A 15,890-nucleotide genomic window follows, 5' to 3' on the forward strand; every position below is an offset into this window, starting at 1 on the left:
CATGCCATAGTATGTTTACAGGTGAGTGATTTGTATACCTTCTCTAATTAAAGCATATCTAGATATTCTCTGCTTGTAATATTAATGAATTATTTTTAATATTTTATTTTAATTTCAGAACTAAAGCAAATTCAATATCTGAGACGTATATCGTACATGTATTCACTGCGATAGGCTACCAAATCTATAGGAACAAGTTATAAGTCATGCCATAGTATGTTTACAGGTGAGTGAATTGTATACCTTCTCTAATTATAGCATAACTAGATATTCACTGCTTGTAATATTAATGAATTAATTTTAATAATTTAATTTAATTTCAGAACTAAAGCTCAATCACTACCTGTGAAATGATATTTTAAAAGATTTCAACTCTGGCTCGACTGACCCCCCCCCCCTCTATGGCTAAAAGTTATATGTCATGCCATAGTATGTTTACTGGTGAGTGAAATGTATACCTTCTCTAATTAAAGCATATCTAGATATTCACTGCTTGTATGTAATATTAATGAATTAATTTTAATACTTTATTTTAATTTCAGAACTAAAGCAAATTCACTACCTGAGACGTATATCGTAGATGTATTCACTGCGCCTAGGCTACAAAATCTATAGGAACAAGTTATAAGTCATGCCATAGTATGTTTACAGGTGAGTGAATTGTATACCTTCTCTAATTATAGCATTACTAGATATTCACTGCTTGTAATATTAATGAATTAATTTTAATATTTTATTTTAATTTCAGAACTAAAGCAAATTCACTACCTGAGACATATATCGTAGATGTATTCACTGCGCCAAGGCTACAAAATCTATAGGAACAAGTTATAAGTCATGCCATAGTATGTTTACAGGTGAGTGAATTGTATACTTTCTCTAATTATAGCATAACTAGATATTCACTGCTTGTAATATTAATGAATTAATTTTAATATTTTATTTTAATTTCAGAACTAAAGCAAATTCACTACCTGAGATGTATATCGTACATGTATTCACTGCGCCTAGGCTACCAAATCTAAAAGAACAAGTTATAAGTCATGCCATAGTATGTTTACATGTGAGTGAATTGTATACCTTCTCTAATTATAGCATAACTAGATACTCACTGCTTGTAATATTTGAATTATAATGAATTAATTTTAATATTTTATTTTAATTTCAGAACTAAAGCAAATTCAATATCTGAGACATATATCGTACATGTATTCACTGCGCCTAGGCTACGAAATCTATCGGAACAAGTTATAAGTCATGCCATAGTATGTTTACAGGTGAGTGAATTGTATACCTTCTCTAATTAAAGCATATCTAGATATTCACTGCTTGTAATATTAATGAATTATTTTTAATATTTTATTTTAATTTCAGAACTAAAGCAAATTCAATATCTGTCACGATTTCAACTATAAGCCAAGGGTGGACAAATTCCCCTATTTTTCTCGGGTTGAATTATTACCAAATAATGACACAAATGTATGGGATATTATATTTTACTTTCATTTATAGTACTTGTAAATAAATTAGTAATACGACCATAAACATATAATTAACTTACACCACTCAAATGCATAAATATAGTTACATTACAAGGATATGCTCTAAAATACAGGAAATAGTAGGGTCTACTTATCAAATAAATGTCAAGTACATTCCAGCTGGTCCGAATGGCGTACGAGTCTTCACCACGTGGCCGGTCTTTGTTGTATCACGAAACTTGCAGAGCGACGTTCCTTTGTCTTGATATTGCGTACAGGTAAGGACTTCGGGCGGCACTGACGAATTTCGCGGTTCACTGAAACGACCTGAAACAGAAGACACCTAAAACAAGCTCAAAATTCAAGAAAGGAAAACAAGAGGAAAATAAACAACACACGTCGACGGTAAACCAAAAAGTGACCAAAACCCTCAGCTTTCTTACGCAAAGCATTATGGATTCAAAAACGCCATCAACGGCCAAAACCACATTTAATCAGACACAGTGGAGGGCGCTATTGAATTGAATTTCTAAATCAAAATACATTTTAAATCTGTTTGTAATATTTTATACTTAACTTGAGCCATACATAACATATCTGAGACGTATAACATACATGTATTCACTGCACCAAGACTACCAAATCTATAGGAACAAGTTATAAGTCATGCCATAGTATGTTTAAAGGTGAGTGAATTGTATACCTTCTCTAATTATAGCATAACTAGATACTCACTGCTGGCAATATTAATGAATTAATTTTAATAATTTAATTTAATTTCAGAACTAAAGCTGAATCACTACCTTTGAAATCATATTTTAAAAGATTTCAACTCTGGCTAGACTGCCCCCCCCCCCCAGGGCTAAAAGTTATATGTCATGCCATAGTATGTTTACAGGTGAGTGAATTTTATACCTTCTCTAATTAAAGCATAATTAGATATTCACTGCTTGTAATATTAATGAATTAATTTTATTATTTTATTTTAATTTCAGAACTAAAGCAAATTCACTACCTGAGACGTATATCGTAAATGTATTCACTGCACCTAGGCTACCAAATCTATAGGAACAATTTATAAGTCATGCCATAGTATGTTTACAGGTGAGTGAATTGTATACCTTTTCTAAATATAGCATAACTAGATATTCACTGCTTGTAATATTAATGAATTAATTTTAATATTTTATTTTAATTTCAGAACTAAAGCAAATTCACTACCAGAGATGTGTATCGTACATGTATTCACTGCGCCTAGGCTACCAAATCTATAGGAACAAGTTATAAGTCATGCCATAGTATGTTTACAGGTGAGTGAATTGTATACCTTCTCTAATTATAGCATAACTAGATACTCACTGCTGGTAATATTAATGAATAAATTTTAATAATTTAATTTAATTTCAGAACTAAAGCTGAATCACTACCTGTGAAATCATATTTTAAAAGATTTCAACTGTGGCTAGACTGACCCCCCCCCCTAGGGCTAAAAGTTATATGTCGTGCCATAGTATGTTTACAGGTGAGTGAATTGTATACCTTCTTTAATTAAAGCATATCTAGATATTCACTGCTTGTAATATTAATGAATTATTTTTAATATTTTTATTTTAATTTCAGAACTAAATCAAATTCAATATCTGAGACGTATATCGTAGATGTATTCACTAGTACTGCGCCTAGGCTACTAAATCTTTCGGAACAAGTTATAAGTCATGCTATAGTATGTTTACAGGTGAGTGAATTGTACACCTTAACTAATTAAAGCATATCTAGATAGTCACTGCTTGTAATATTAATGAATTATTTTTAAAATTTTTATTTTAATTTCAGAACTAAATCAAATTCAATATCTGAGACGTATATCGTAGATGTATTCACTAGTACTGCGCCTAGGCTACTAAATCTTTCGGAACAAGTTATAAGTCATGCTATAGTATGTTTACAGGAGAGTGAATTGTACACCTTAACTAATTAAAGCATATCTAGATAGTCACTGCTTGTAATATTAATGAATTATTTTTAATATTTTATTTTAATTTCAGAACTAAAGCAAATTCAATATCTGAGACGTATAACATACATGTATTCACTGCGCCAAGACTACCAAATCTATAGGAACAAGTTATAAGTCATGCCATAGTATGTTTACAGGTGAGTGAATTGTATACCTTCTCTAATTATAGCATAACTAGATACTCACTGCTGGTAATATTAATGAATTAATTTTAATAATTTATTTTAATTTCAGAACTAAAGCTGAATCACTACCTTTGAAATCATATTTTAAAAGATTTCAACACTGGCTAGACTGCCCCCCCCCCAGGGCTAAAAGTTATATGTCATGCCATAGCATGTTTACAGGTGAGTGAATTGTATACCTTCTCTAATTAAAGCATATCTAACAGCGTCCGGATTACTTTCGGAAATTCCGTCGCGTTTCGGAAAGTTTTAATTTTCAAAACTTTTGAATATTTATTTGTGCTTTTAGGTTAGTGAGAAGGTTATAATAATTCTTCATTTCACTTTAACACTGTTTTTACACCCCTCAGACCCCTTTAAAAAGTCACTTCTGGCCATTATAATGGCCACTATTTTCTTAATGGCCAGAGTATTGACCAGAATTTTTTAAGTGGCCAAAATATTTACCAGTGTTTTTAAAATGGCGGTTTTAATGACCCATGTTTTTTATACTGGTCAGAATAATTACAATTGTTTTTTAAATGATGGAGTTGATGAACATTTTTTTTTGATGGACAGTATAATGGTCATTTTATTTTTCATTACATACATAAAATGACCAGTATTTTTGTTCATGTCTCTAAATATAATGGCCCAGAAAACAGCCTGCTACCTCGTGTGAGCTCAATATACGTGTGGGAATTTATTTTTCCCAAGTTTTACTGGCGCTTGCAAGTACACTTAAATGAAATTTCGCGAATATTGCCTCGATCCCCAGTGAAATTTCATAGTAACGCTGATGCCAGTGACTGCTGGTGGACTGCATAACCTGCGGAGTATTTAGATGGTGTTGAATCATAGGACGATTGCAGTACTGCAACTGGCACATCAAGGTATGAATTTGTAATTATTTTACCATTTTACAATGACTTCAATACAATATTAGATACTTTTGTTGTTGTTTATGTAGCAGGATAGTCTTTTGGGGCTTTCGTTTTTGTTCAGTCATGGCACACTGTGTAAGTAATGCTTCATTATTATTCATAATTGTCAAACAACAAGCTCAAGTAGGTGTTAATGAGGATTAGCTCCTATGTTTGTTAATACAAGAAAAGTATAAACAAAGGTTATTTCCAACTCCTGAAATCTGCAAAAAAACATCAACGTAAATTTGTTTCCATTCATGGCAATGTTTTCAAATTATTTTAATAAAATAATTTAACTGACTGCAAAATGTTTGTTTTTTTAAATTTTCGAAGACTATGTATATTGTTTTTTTTTCTCTTCAGACAATACCAGCAATAGTGTACTGTACACTGGGAAATCTAATTTAGTAATCATGTATTAACTATACATGTATATATTATGCCCATAACATCAAATACCATACAGAATCCCTTTTTCCTGTAAACTAGTATAGATGATATATGCCCACAGTGTGCAACAGTTCATTTTTCTTTGCGCACAAAAGAAAAAAGTAAAACTCATACTCAAAATAACTTTTAATTTAGCATGGATTTAAACTAAATTTCAATTGAATCTAATATTCTTTGCTCATCTTTGAGCCCAATTTGATTTGAATGAGTTGTAGAGATCAATATAAAAGGGAAGTGAACCTGAATGTATGCACCTAAAGTAGGAATAAACAGAAGACACTTATTCGTAGCATTCACGTAGAGCTCTTTAGCAAAGGCTAAGAGGTCCAATACGTTACCCTGTGCTAAAAAAATGTGCATGAATACAGGCTAAGAAATACTAGGTACAGAGTAAATCTGGTCAGTCCAAAGCCTTAGCACAGGCAAAACAAAACATGCATGAACGCTTAGCTCGGCTAAAAAAACCATTGTATTTAATGTTCATTTAGGAGATTTACTACTATATTCATAACTTTTTATTTTGGTGTGCCATTTCCTGCATGACAATCAACGCTAACACATATAGAGAGATTGACTCAAGAAAAAATGTACCGATGATGAGACTGTGCTACTTCCTGTTATTCTGCAATTTGCACTTTCTGAATTTGCTTTGGTATTGTTTTATAACTGTAGAACTAACTTTCCTAGTTACTCTTACTGAGCACTCATAGTTAAAATTTCTGAAGATTTTGCCTATTCTTAATAAGTTTGGGCGTTCCTTACCCCGTGCTAACCATTGTTTCCTTCTGTGCATGAACTCAAACATATGAGATTAGCTTAAATCTTAGCCCGTACTTTGTGTAGCATGAACACTACTATTGAAGATACAGGGGGCAAATGGGCGAGACTTAAACAAAATATAATGAAGGTGTAATATGCAGTCAGTAAATGTCCTGGGCGTTTCTGGGTCAGCCAAATTGATCATGGGTACTCTGGCTCAACTGGGACAAAAAAATATTTAGTCTATACATGTATAACATTACTTAAATCATAGACCTTAGAGAACAGGGACATACTACTGTGGCTACCCCTTTCATGTAACCTTAGTTATAATCCTCTACCCAAATTAACACCTTAGAGAAACTGATAATAAAGCTATGTCAACACCACTGTTACATCTTTTTCTATTTCATAAGCCAAACATGGCTGCCAGGGTGTAGCTACACAAAATGAGACAATTTTGTGGTTGGAATATAATCAGAAAAATTAAATTTGATCAAAACTTGAATAGCCAAGTCCATTCTATTGATGCGAGTGAAACTAAAAATTAACAATTTTTATTCCACTATGAAATCAGGAAAGGGAAACAAAGTGGATTTTTCATCATATTTAGAACAGATATAGCATAGTGCACTTGTTATACACTGACTAATGGGAATACTAGTAAAAACTGTTTCAGATGTATAAATCTTCTAGGTACATGTATATGTATTAATGAGATTATACAGGAGGTTATAACCCACATTGCACATTGTCTCAGACAGAAGTTGCATGACCCTGTTTTCTAAGGTCATGCTTAAATCATAACCATCCGAATACCATTATTTCACTTTTCAAACTAAACTGTTTTTATATTTTTAATAGCATTTTTTTGATTTTGAAAAAAAAATATAGAAACAATATTACACTTAACATAATTACTCTATTAGCAGCACATGCACTTAGGTAAATTACAGGGATCTTCAACGGTCGAAATATGTAATATTTTCATGATTTAGTATCCACAAATGTAATTTTAGAGCAAATATGGTATTGTATTGGATCATAATTATAATACAATTATTTATTTTGTGAAAGTACCTGGGGATCGATGAAGTTGTACATGCATGGTGGCATTCCCATTGTGGAGGGACTCTATAATTTTGTATGTACACAACTTCCTACTTTGAAAGACAAAATCATGCAGCTGCATTGTTACATAACATTCTTTTGTCTCTTGTAGGAAGTTAAATCCCCCTATTGTTCTCAGAAATTAGGTTCCCAAGTACAGCAATGTACTGTCCACCATGGAGGTAGAAAAGAGAAGGAGTGAAGACGCTATTTAAGCCCATGTTAATCTTATAAACATCCTTTGTCTTCGCTCTGGTTAAGCCACTTATTGTTTTTGTTTAGAAGTCGTTTTATCTACATGATGATAGCCGCTTATTTACACAAGAAAACGTGAGTAGAACTGAAAAAAAAAATCCGTTTAAACATCGTCTATAAAATTGAATGCGCAAAGCATAAATAAAAGAACTGTGCATGCGCAATGACCTTTATCGGATCACAAAGGTCATTTCACACTTGTAGGTACCGGAAATTCTGCATACGGACGCCACCAAGATGTGTGATTACTTCTTTTCTGATATTTTTCCTCGCAATGGTCGTCCAAATTTGGACATTGATTAAAAAAATCCCGCAAATTTCCGCAGTGAAATTTAAAGATACATGATAAGATTATAACAAGATGTTTTGACAAGTCATTTTTCATTGGTGTGCAGAACTGTGCAGATGTCGAAAATCGCGCATTTTGTTGTAATAGATTTTGGGCGTTGAGTACACTCAGCGTACGTCTTTCACTGCATTCTGTATTATTGTTATCTGTTTGGGCATGCGCAGTGCGTTGAGAATCTTCGTGAAGCTTCCAAATACAGTCGAAACATGTAAGCCGATTAACTGTGACATTGTACAGCGTGTTTGCAAACTATTTACATTGTGCATGTGAGTAAACAAATCCAAAGCATCATGAAACCAGCGGAAACAATAGCGTCATCACTCCTTCTCTTTTCTACCTCCATGTGTCCACAGAGGGACTGTACTGTCCTAGTCTCTCAAGAGATGAACTGTGTGTATATATGGTACAACCCCTTAATATATTCGGTTAGGAAACAATTTGATGTTATTCTGTTTTATTTGATATTTATATTTTTTCAATCAGAATGTACCGGGTATCATCTTTTTGGAAGTATATCTGAGTTGCATAGGGGAAAAATTGACATATCACAAGATGTCATTTTATCCACATTGTTATTTGTGAGGACAGAAATATGCCAGAATACACAGACACCACAAATTTTTGTTTCCAAAATTGATTACAAAGTGTCTTAATTAAAAACTGGTCATTGTAAGCTAATAGCAATCTGAATTATTTTTTGCAGATAATGACAATTTAAAAAAAGGAAATACTATATAAATGGAACGTAAGAAGTTGAAGAACCAGAATTTATGGACGTGACGTTAAGGGGAAAAAAAAGTTTAACCAGTATTGATGGATGCAATGGTTTAGCATTTGCATGTTTATCAGTTTTACATTTGCACACAGATTTTGAAAGTTCCAAGTGTGTAGAGTTACTGTACATTCCTTTTTTTATGTTTTCCCTCAAATAAAAGTGACATCTTTCAACTGGTATTTCATGATTTTCAGCTATCTTATATAGTTCTTCTTGCTGACCCTTTTGTACACACCCACACTCACTCCACAATCTTTCATCTTCTTAATAATAATTAACAGGAAAATATTATTGAAAAAATCCTGTAGAGATCAAAAACATGAACAAATTTGACACGCCTACATCTTTGAGAAAAAATATTTTACACTAGAAAAAGAATAGCACAAAAACAAAGAGGAGAAAAAACATTTTGCACAGCCCCCTCCTTAAGCTAATCGCCTCTCAAGAAAACTTGATGAATATCTGGAGGAATATGACATTGCAAACCTAAAATATTATTATCCACTAAAACAGTCTGTATGGCTGTGCACTACATCATGATTTTTCAAAAACAAAACAAAACAAAACATGGCATACTTTTAATATTGCTTACTTATTCTTGTTTTGTCTAATGTTTTCATTAATTATCCAATTTCTGTACTTTATGTGTTTGTACACTGAGCTGAATAATTAAGATGATGTTTTGAAGCACAGCGATAGAGGGACTGTGTTTGAAGCAATGTTTTAACCCCCCCCCTCCCCCCATATGACTTTTTTACTTTGCAAAGCTGTACCTCCCAGATCTTTAGTTGTTTATGCATAGATGGTCTTTGGTTATAAATTATTTACTTTCCAGTCATTTTTGAAGTGTAAACCTTTGTCATACTTTCTGCTGTGTTGACTTCCTGTCACTATGCTTTTGTTTCCCTTTGGTTAGCTAAACATATGAACGCTTGTTGAAAATCACACTTGGAAGTAAGAGTTTCTAATGGAATAGCAAGCAATCTAATCTATTCCTGAAATTGTTAAATTATATATAGTGTTATTTGGAAATGTCAAAATAAACTTCTAGGAATCTGTTATTCAGTTCAAAAAATAAACTGGTTGCATGCAGAATCTCAGAGAAACAATTGCATGTATATGCAAGAATGGACGGATGTTGCAGCAGCAGAAGTTTGGGCCTGGACATTCCAGTCGCATTTTTAAAATGATTTTAAATAATGTACGTATTCTTAAACTGTTACATGAGAGGGGCCAGAGCATGAAATAATATTTTAGTTTTGGAAACTATGCAAAGATGTGTGTTCAGTAATTCAATACCTTTGATGAGCCATTATTAAATTAGCATACTAAGGGTTAGATTTGAATAGATTCCTAGTAAGATTGGTGCATTCTTAATTCAAAAAAACTTAAAAAGTTTTAATACTACTAAATTATACATATGTTTGATATAATTTATTGTAAAACATTAATGTTGTTGTGAAAATAGTTTCATACAAAACGGTGAAAATTTGCCAAAATCCTTATGTCACAGGGTGCTAGTTGGGTTGAGCTAAGGTTTCAAATTGTCCCAAACAAATGACACCCATAACACCCCTGTGAACTGGGTCCTTTAATAATTCGAAACTTAGGACAGTTATATAATTTATATGCGACATAAACAACAAGTACACGCTACACGAGTAAGGTTTAAACAACGTACTTTATTCCACACACCTAAAAGATGGGCAGGAAATGCCTGACCCGTTACAAGGGGTAGTGGGGTACACGTTGTTTTGTTACACAAAAAATATAACACTAGAAATATAATTCAGTAATAATATTGTAATATTTCCACACGGGAAAAGGGTAGTGGATTACGTTATACTATTACGAGGAAATGCCTAAATCGATAATGTAAATAATTGTCTAACATAGAATCTTGCATGCATGCATAAAACTAAGAGACAAACATACATAACAAACAACGGACGCAAATAATATACTGGCGATCGGACACAGCCCTACCTACATACAGTTTCTTCAAACTAGATGAAAACGGGTCTTTGCGTGATAACGGTGTATTTTCCAGCGAGTCTCTGCTAACGGTGGCGACGACGGCAATTACAAAACGCAGTCAGAAGCACTGTAGTCGTAGAATACACGCTGCACACTCAGTCGAGCACGATACCAATCAATTACAGAGTTTATCTGTCCAATATTCGTAACTTGTAGAAGGAGAGTGGTCCGGGTGGATTCCCTTGCACCGCAGTACACCTCCGTAGCCAGTAACATAAATTAGAAGGCACATCCAGTTCAGAACCAAAATCGGGAATGTCATTCACTGGCGAGTTTCCCCACTCGTTAACTGCAGTAGGCCGGAATTGGCCAATAGAATTATCTTTATGATGCACATTCCGTAGATCACAATACATTAATTTGTATGACAATACACAGTGTATTGTTCTAACGTTACTTGCAAACGCGTGATTAGTAGACACGTAAAAAATGGTATACTGCCAACAACGGCGAACCGACGTCCTCCAGAATAGATCACAAACTCCCATGATGCAATATTATTCAATGGCTTACTGTGGTACCTACAAGATCGGACATCCACATTTGATCACATGAACGTTCAGATCGGGTTCTATCAAAGTCCGCTTCCCTAGTGCTGACTAAAAGAAACATCTTGCCACTCTATATTTAACAATTATCTATCGCCCAAAACAACATTGCCTATCTATCGCCGTAAGACAAACACAAAACGCCACCATCACGACATACAACATAAACATGATTTAATGTTTGACATTCGTGACACGACTCCCCCTTTAAGATGAAACGTAGTCTTCATCTAAGAAGTCAGGATTGTCAATCATTATATCATTAGTTATCGGTCTCTGCACCAGTGCTGCGACTTAAATAATCAGCACCAATATTATGAGACCCTTTTATAGCTACTATTCTATAATTATAAGGTTGTAGGGAAAGAGCCCAGCGCATTAATCTGCCATTCAAAACTTTGGCACGGTTCAAATATATTAACGGTTGGTGATCTGTTTCAATCACAAATTCCCGTCCATGCAAGTATCTCTGAAATTTATGTATTCCCCACACAAGTGCAAGGCATTCCTTTTCAATGACTGAATAAGAGGTTTCCCTATCCAATAATTTTCTACTTGCATAGGCAATAGGAAATGCATGGTCACCTTTATTTTGCAATAAAACTGCTCCTAGTCCGCAGTTAGACGCGTCTGTGCGTATTATGAATGGTTCCGCAAAATTTGGTAAACTCAGCACAGGTTGTCTACTCAACATTTCCTTCAAATCATCAAAAGATTTTTGCTGTGGCTCACCCCAATTCACCTTTTTAGGCTGTCCCTTTCTTGTTAGATCACTCAGGGGGGCTGCTATAGTGGAAAAATTAGGTACGAATTTTTGGTAATACCCAGCCATACCCAGAAATGATCGGACTTGTTTTATTGTACATGGGCGTTTTGCCTGCAAGAGTGCTTCAACCTTTTCAGGTATCATTCGTAACAGCCCATGACCCACCTGATGACCTACAAACTCTAAGCTATTATATCCTATGAAACATTTACTTGGCTTTGCCGTCAACCCTGCGTTTTTTAAACGAGTTAGAACCTCTGCAAAAATAGTCATGTGCTCTACCCAAGTTTCTGTATAAATCAAGATATCATCAACCATGTTCACCACCTTTCCATCTAAGCCCTTGAGAACCACACGCATAATGCGACTAAACGAGGACGGACTATTTACAAGTCCAAAGGGCATGTAAATAAATTGGAAAAGGCCCAAAGGAGTCTGGAATGCGGTCTTTTCCTTGGCCTTTGGTGCCAGTGGTATTTGCCAGAACCCCTTTGCTAGGTCTAATTTGGTAAAATACTTGCCTTTAGCCAATTGGGCAAACATTTCCTCGGGATTTGGCATTGGTTCTGCATCGAAAATGGTAATCTTGTTCAACTTCCGAAAATCGATACAGAACCTAATTGCGTCATCCTTTTTCTTAATGAGTACGATTGGGGAGCAATATGGGGAGTTTGATTGTTCAATGACCCCCATTTTCAACATAGTTTGGATTTCATCCCTTACTGTCTTCTCCAAGGCATATGGCAGGGGATATGGACGTGATCTGATTGGCACATCGGAGGTCAAATGAATATTATGTTGCCCTACTCTACATTTACCAGGAATATCCGACAAAGTGTCAGCAAATTTCACAAGTAGCATGCTAACTACCTTCGCTTGTTCGTCGTCTAACCCTTCCCAGATGTGCACATCTTTAATGCTTTCCTTACCTGCAATAGTGATGGTTTCTACTAAGTCGGCAGTCTCTCGACTTGGATCGTCTGCCCACGAATCGTCCAACTCGTGACCATCGATTAATCCAACACCAACACACTCCAATACGCCCATATGTTTATTCACAGGCTCTTCCGATCTCAACTCGTATTTTTTTAACAGGTTAGCATGATAAAGCTTAATCTTACCTTTCCTTTCAATCCGATAGTCCATCTGACCCACTCTCTCCTTCACAATGTAAGGCCCTTGCCACTGCATTCTTAACTTGTCGTGTGCTGTAGGGAGCAGTAGTAGAACATGATCACCTACCTCAAATTGACGCTGTTTGGCCTTTTTGTCATAATGAAATTTGTATCGTGACTGGGCTTTAGATAACTCCATTCTAGCGAGTTTACACGTTTCTTCTAATCTGTCACGCAGATCCAACACATACTGGTAGGTTGACTTCACCTCTCCAGAAGTAGACTCACCTGTCCACAATTCTCTCAGAATTGACATGGGACCTCTGACCGTTCTTCCATACAAGAGTTCGAATGGTGAAAAGCCAAGGCTCTCATTTCGTGCTTCCCTATAGGCAAATAATAATGGATCTACATACCGATCCCAGTCCTTTGGTCTTTCATCACACATTTTACGGAGCATTGTTTTCAAAGTTCCATTGAACCTTTCCACAAGTCCATTGCACGCTGGATGGTAAGGAGTGGTAGTAATCCGCCTAATTGACAAAAGACGACTTACCTCCTTCATCAGGTCACCCACAAATTGGGTTCCAAGATCAGTCAATATCTGTTCAGGTACACCCAACCGACTGTAAATTCCAACTAAAGCTTCAGAGACAACCTCTGTTGTGATTCGTTTCAAAGGCACCGCCTCGGGATATCTTGTGGCGTAATCCATAAACGTCAAAATATATCTATTACCCTTATCTGTTACGGGATCAATAGGCCCGACCAAATCAATCGCAACCCGTTTGAAAGGTACGTCTATAAGAGGCGTTATCCCCAAGGGTACTTTACCAACCTTCCCTTTAGGAAACGTACGCTGACATACATCACAAGACTGACAATATCTTTGGATGTCGCCATGCATTGCAGGCCAATAGAATTGTGTTAAGATCTTGTCAACTGTTTTCTGGGTCCCAAGATGACCAGATAATAAACAATCATGCCCCAATCTCATTACTTCGTTGCGAAATTTTGTAGGCACTACAAGTTGTTTAACACGACTTCCCTGACCTAACTTAGGTGATTGATACAACCTGTAGATGAGACCTTTGCTCACCACAAATTTGGACTTGTTGCCTCTCCCTGAAATTTTCTCTTCGCCCGACTCCACCCACTTACGAACTTGAACTAAACTTGAATCTGTTCGCTGCGCTTCCCTGAGCACCTCAACAGTAACAGGGTGTGACTCAACCCCATCAGTTTCCTTAAACTCTTTTACTATAAGAGGACGGACAGGCTTACTCTGAGCCTTTATCTGTGCTCTAGTTTGTACAGCTTGGACCATTTCATGATCTCTTGTATCATTACTCTCTCGGTCAACTTTCAGACCTATTTCTACATGTGGCCAATCATGATCTGGGTCACCCGGCTCTCTTGCGCCTTCTATATTTCCAATAACCAAATCATAGATTGGCTGCTTCATGCACAGAGCTTCAACCCATCCTTTAAAATAAGGCGTGTTGACATACAACTTTGCCACAGGAGCACTGCGATACGAACCGTCCATTAACAAACAGGTTCGAACCTCTCCTGTAAACTGATTAGATTCTACTAAGCTGGTTCTAACGACCACACCACTACACCCAGAATCTCTTAACACCTTAATTTTATACTTACCAATGGTACCCTCTACCACAGGCATTTTCGAACTTGTAGTTTGTGACTTGGCATTAACACTAGACAAACTAAACAATGGTAAATCATGGCCACATTTCAGAGTTAACTTACCTGCTTTGGGCCTACAACACTTATTACCATCTGCATGAGTGACCACGCAGGTTGCTGAGATCTGCTTGCTCTCACCTTCAACCTCAACAGCTGCTGACTTCATTGCACGACTACGACAATCTGGTGCAATATGACCTACCTTATGGCATTTAAAACATGTCCGGGTCTCTTTTCGCCGTGAACCATTTTTACTATGATTCTGCTTACCTTTACCAGTTTGTTTCTGGCCAGGATCAAAAGAAGCATCAGTGTTGACATTAACATTACGAGGGGTTCTGTGGTTTCTAAACAGACGAGCTTCCCTATAACGATCGGCTAATTCAGCCATTTCATGACAATTCTTTGGCTTCCGCTCATGAAGGAATAAAGCCAAATCGGGACTACATGTGTTTATGAACTGTTCTCTTGTCACCAAATCCAAAATGTTTTCATACGTTTTGTCAAGGCCCGATAATTCCACCCATCTTGCCAAATAATTTCCTAACCTTACCATAAACTGAGCCGCCGTTTCCATGTTCCCAGGTGTTGCTTGCCTAAATTTGTATCTAAATCCCTCCTCATTCAAATCGTATAGTTTTAACAAGGCATCCTTGACTGCTTTATAGTCTGCTAAATCTTCTACAGGAAGACTAACATACACTGCAAGCGCTTTACCAGTCAAAAGTGCACCTAAACCTACGCCCCATACATCTTCTGACCAGTGTTGACTTTTAGCAAATACCTCGAATCGAACCAAAAACGCATCCATATCCTCGCCCTCCTTAAATTCTGACAGTTTAGGAAGTTTAGCACCCATCATATATGAATCCTGGGATTGGCCACCAGTTCCCTCTGCTCTCACGGTTATTTCTGTTTTTATTCTTTCTAATTCAAATTGCCTTTCCCTCTCTTTTTCTTCAAACTTTCTTTTTTCAGACCGTTCCTCTGCCTCTCTTTGTGCCTTTGCCTCCTCTCTTTGTGCCTTTGCCTCTTCCCTCTCTGCCTTTCTTGCCTCCCTAGCATGTTGTTGATTCTCTTTAAATTCAATGATTAATCTACTTCTCTCTTCCTGAATAAATTTTGTTAGGGCAGGCCCCTCATAACCCAATTCTTCCCCAGTTTGCTTTAACTTTCCCACATCAATATCCATGTTATAAATTTAATCTAGTCGATTAATTGTAGCAAGGAATTGTTGATATGTCGCACTCAATCCAACAACAACTGATAGATTTGTTTCGATATAATTAATGGCTTTATAAATGTACTCAATGAATTCATAAATTTAACCAATTGATTTATAAACTTATGAATCCCACCGCTGCCACCAAAATGTCACAGGGTGCTAGTTGGGTTGAGCTAAGGTTTCAAATTGTCCCAAACAAATGACAC

The 15,890-nt window shown here is 35.9% G+C and overlaps 1 protein-coding gene and 1 long non-coding RNA gene across 4 annotated transcripts; one reads left to right on the forward strand and one right to left on the reverse strand.

Annotated features, from left to right (window-relative positions):
• Positions 1-4,310: 4,310 nt before the first annotated feature.
• LOC146733675 (uncharacterized) lies at positions 4,311-8,459 on the forward strand. Of its 3 annotated transcripts, none has more exons than XR_014926680.1 (2): positions 4,311-4,555; positions 8,215-8,459. It is a non-coding gene; the product is annotated as an uncharacterized LOC146733675 (long non-coding RNA). The 3 variants fall into 3 exon arrangements; XR_014926681.1 differs by lacking the exon at positions 4,311-4,555 and adding an exon at positions 7,690-7,777; XR_014926682.1 differs by lacking the exon at positions 4,311-4,555 and adding an exon at positions 7,823-7,936.
• Positions 8,460-11,133: 2,674 nt separating this feature from the next.
• Positions 11,134-15,651, reverse strand: LOC146733676 (uncharacterized). The gene has a single exon (XM_085490880.1). The coding sequence runs from the start codon at positions 15,649-15,651 to the stop codon at positions 11,134-11,136; it is 4,518 nt and encodes a 1,505-aa protein (XP_085347006.1).
• Between the last annotated feature and the right edge of the window lie 239 nt (positions 15,652-15,890).

The sequence above is a fragment of the Saccoglossus kowalevskii genome, chromosome 16 (genome assembly GCF_978046115.1).
Source record: "Saccoglossus kowalevskii chromosome 16, keSacKowa6.1, whole genome shotgun sequence".
NCBI lineage: Eukaryota > Metazoa > Hemichordata > Enteropneusta > Harrimaniidae > Saccoglossus > Saccoglossus kowalevskii.

Coding starts and splice junctions, on each gene's coding strand:
- LOC146733676 (XM_085490880.1), bottom strand. CDS start 15,651: ATGGATATTGATGTGGGAAAGTTAAAGCAAACTGGGGAAGAATTGGGT.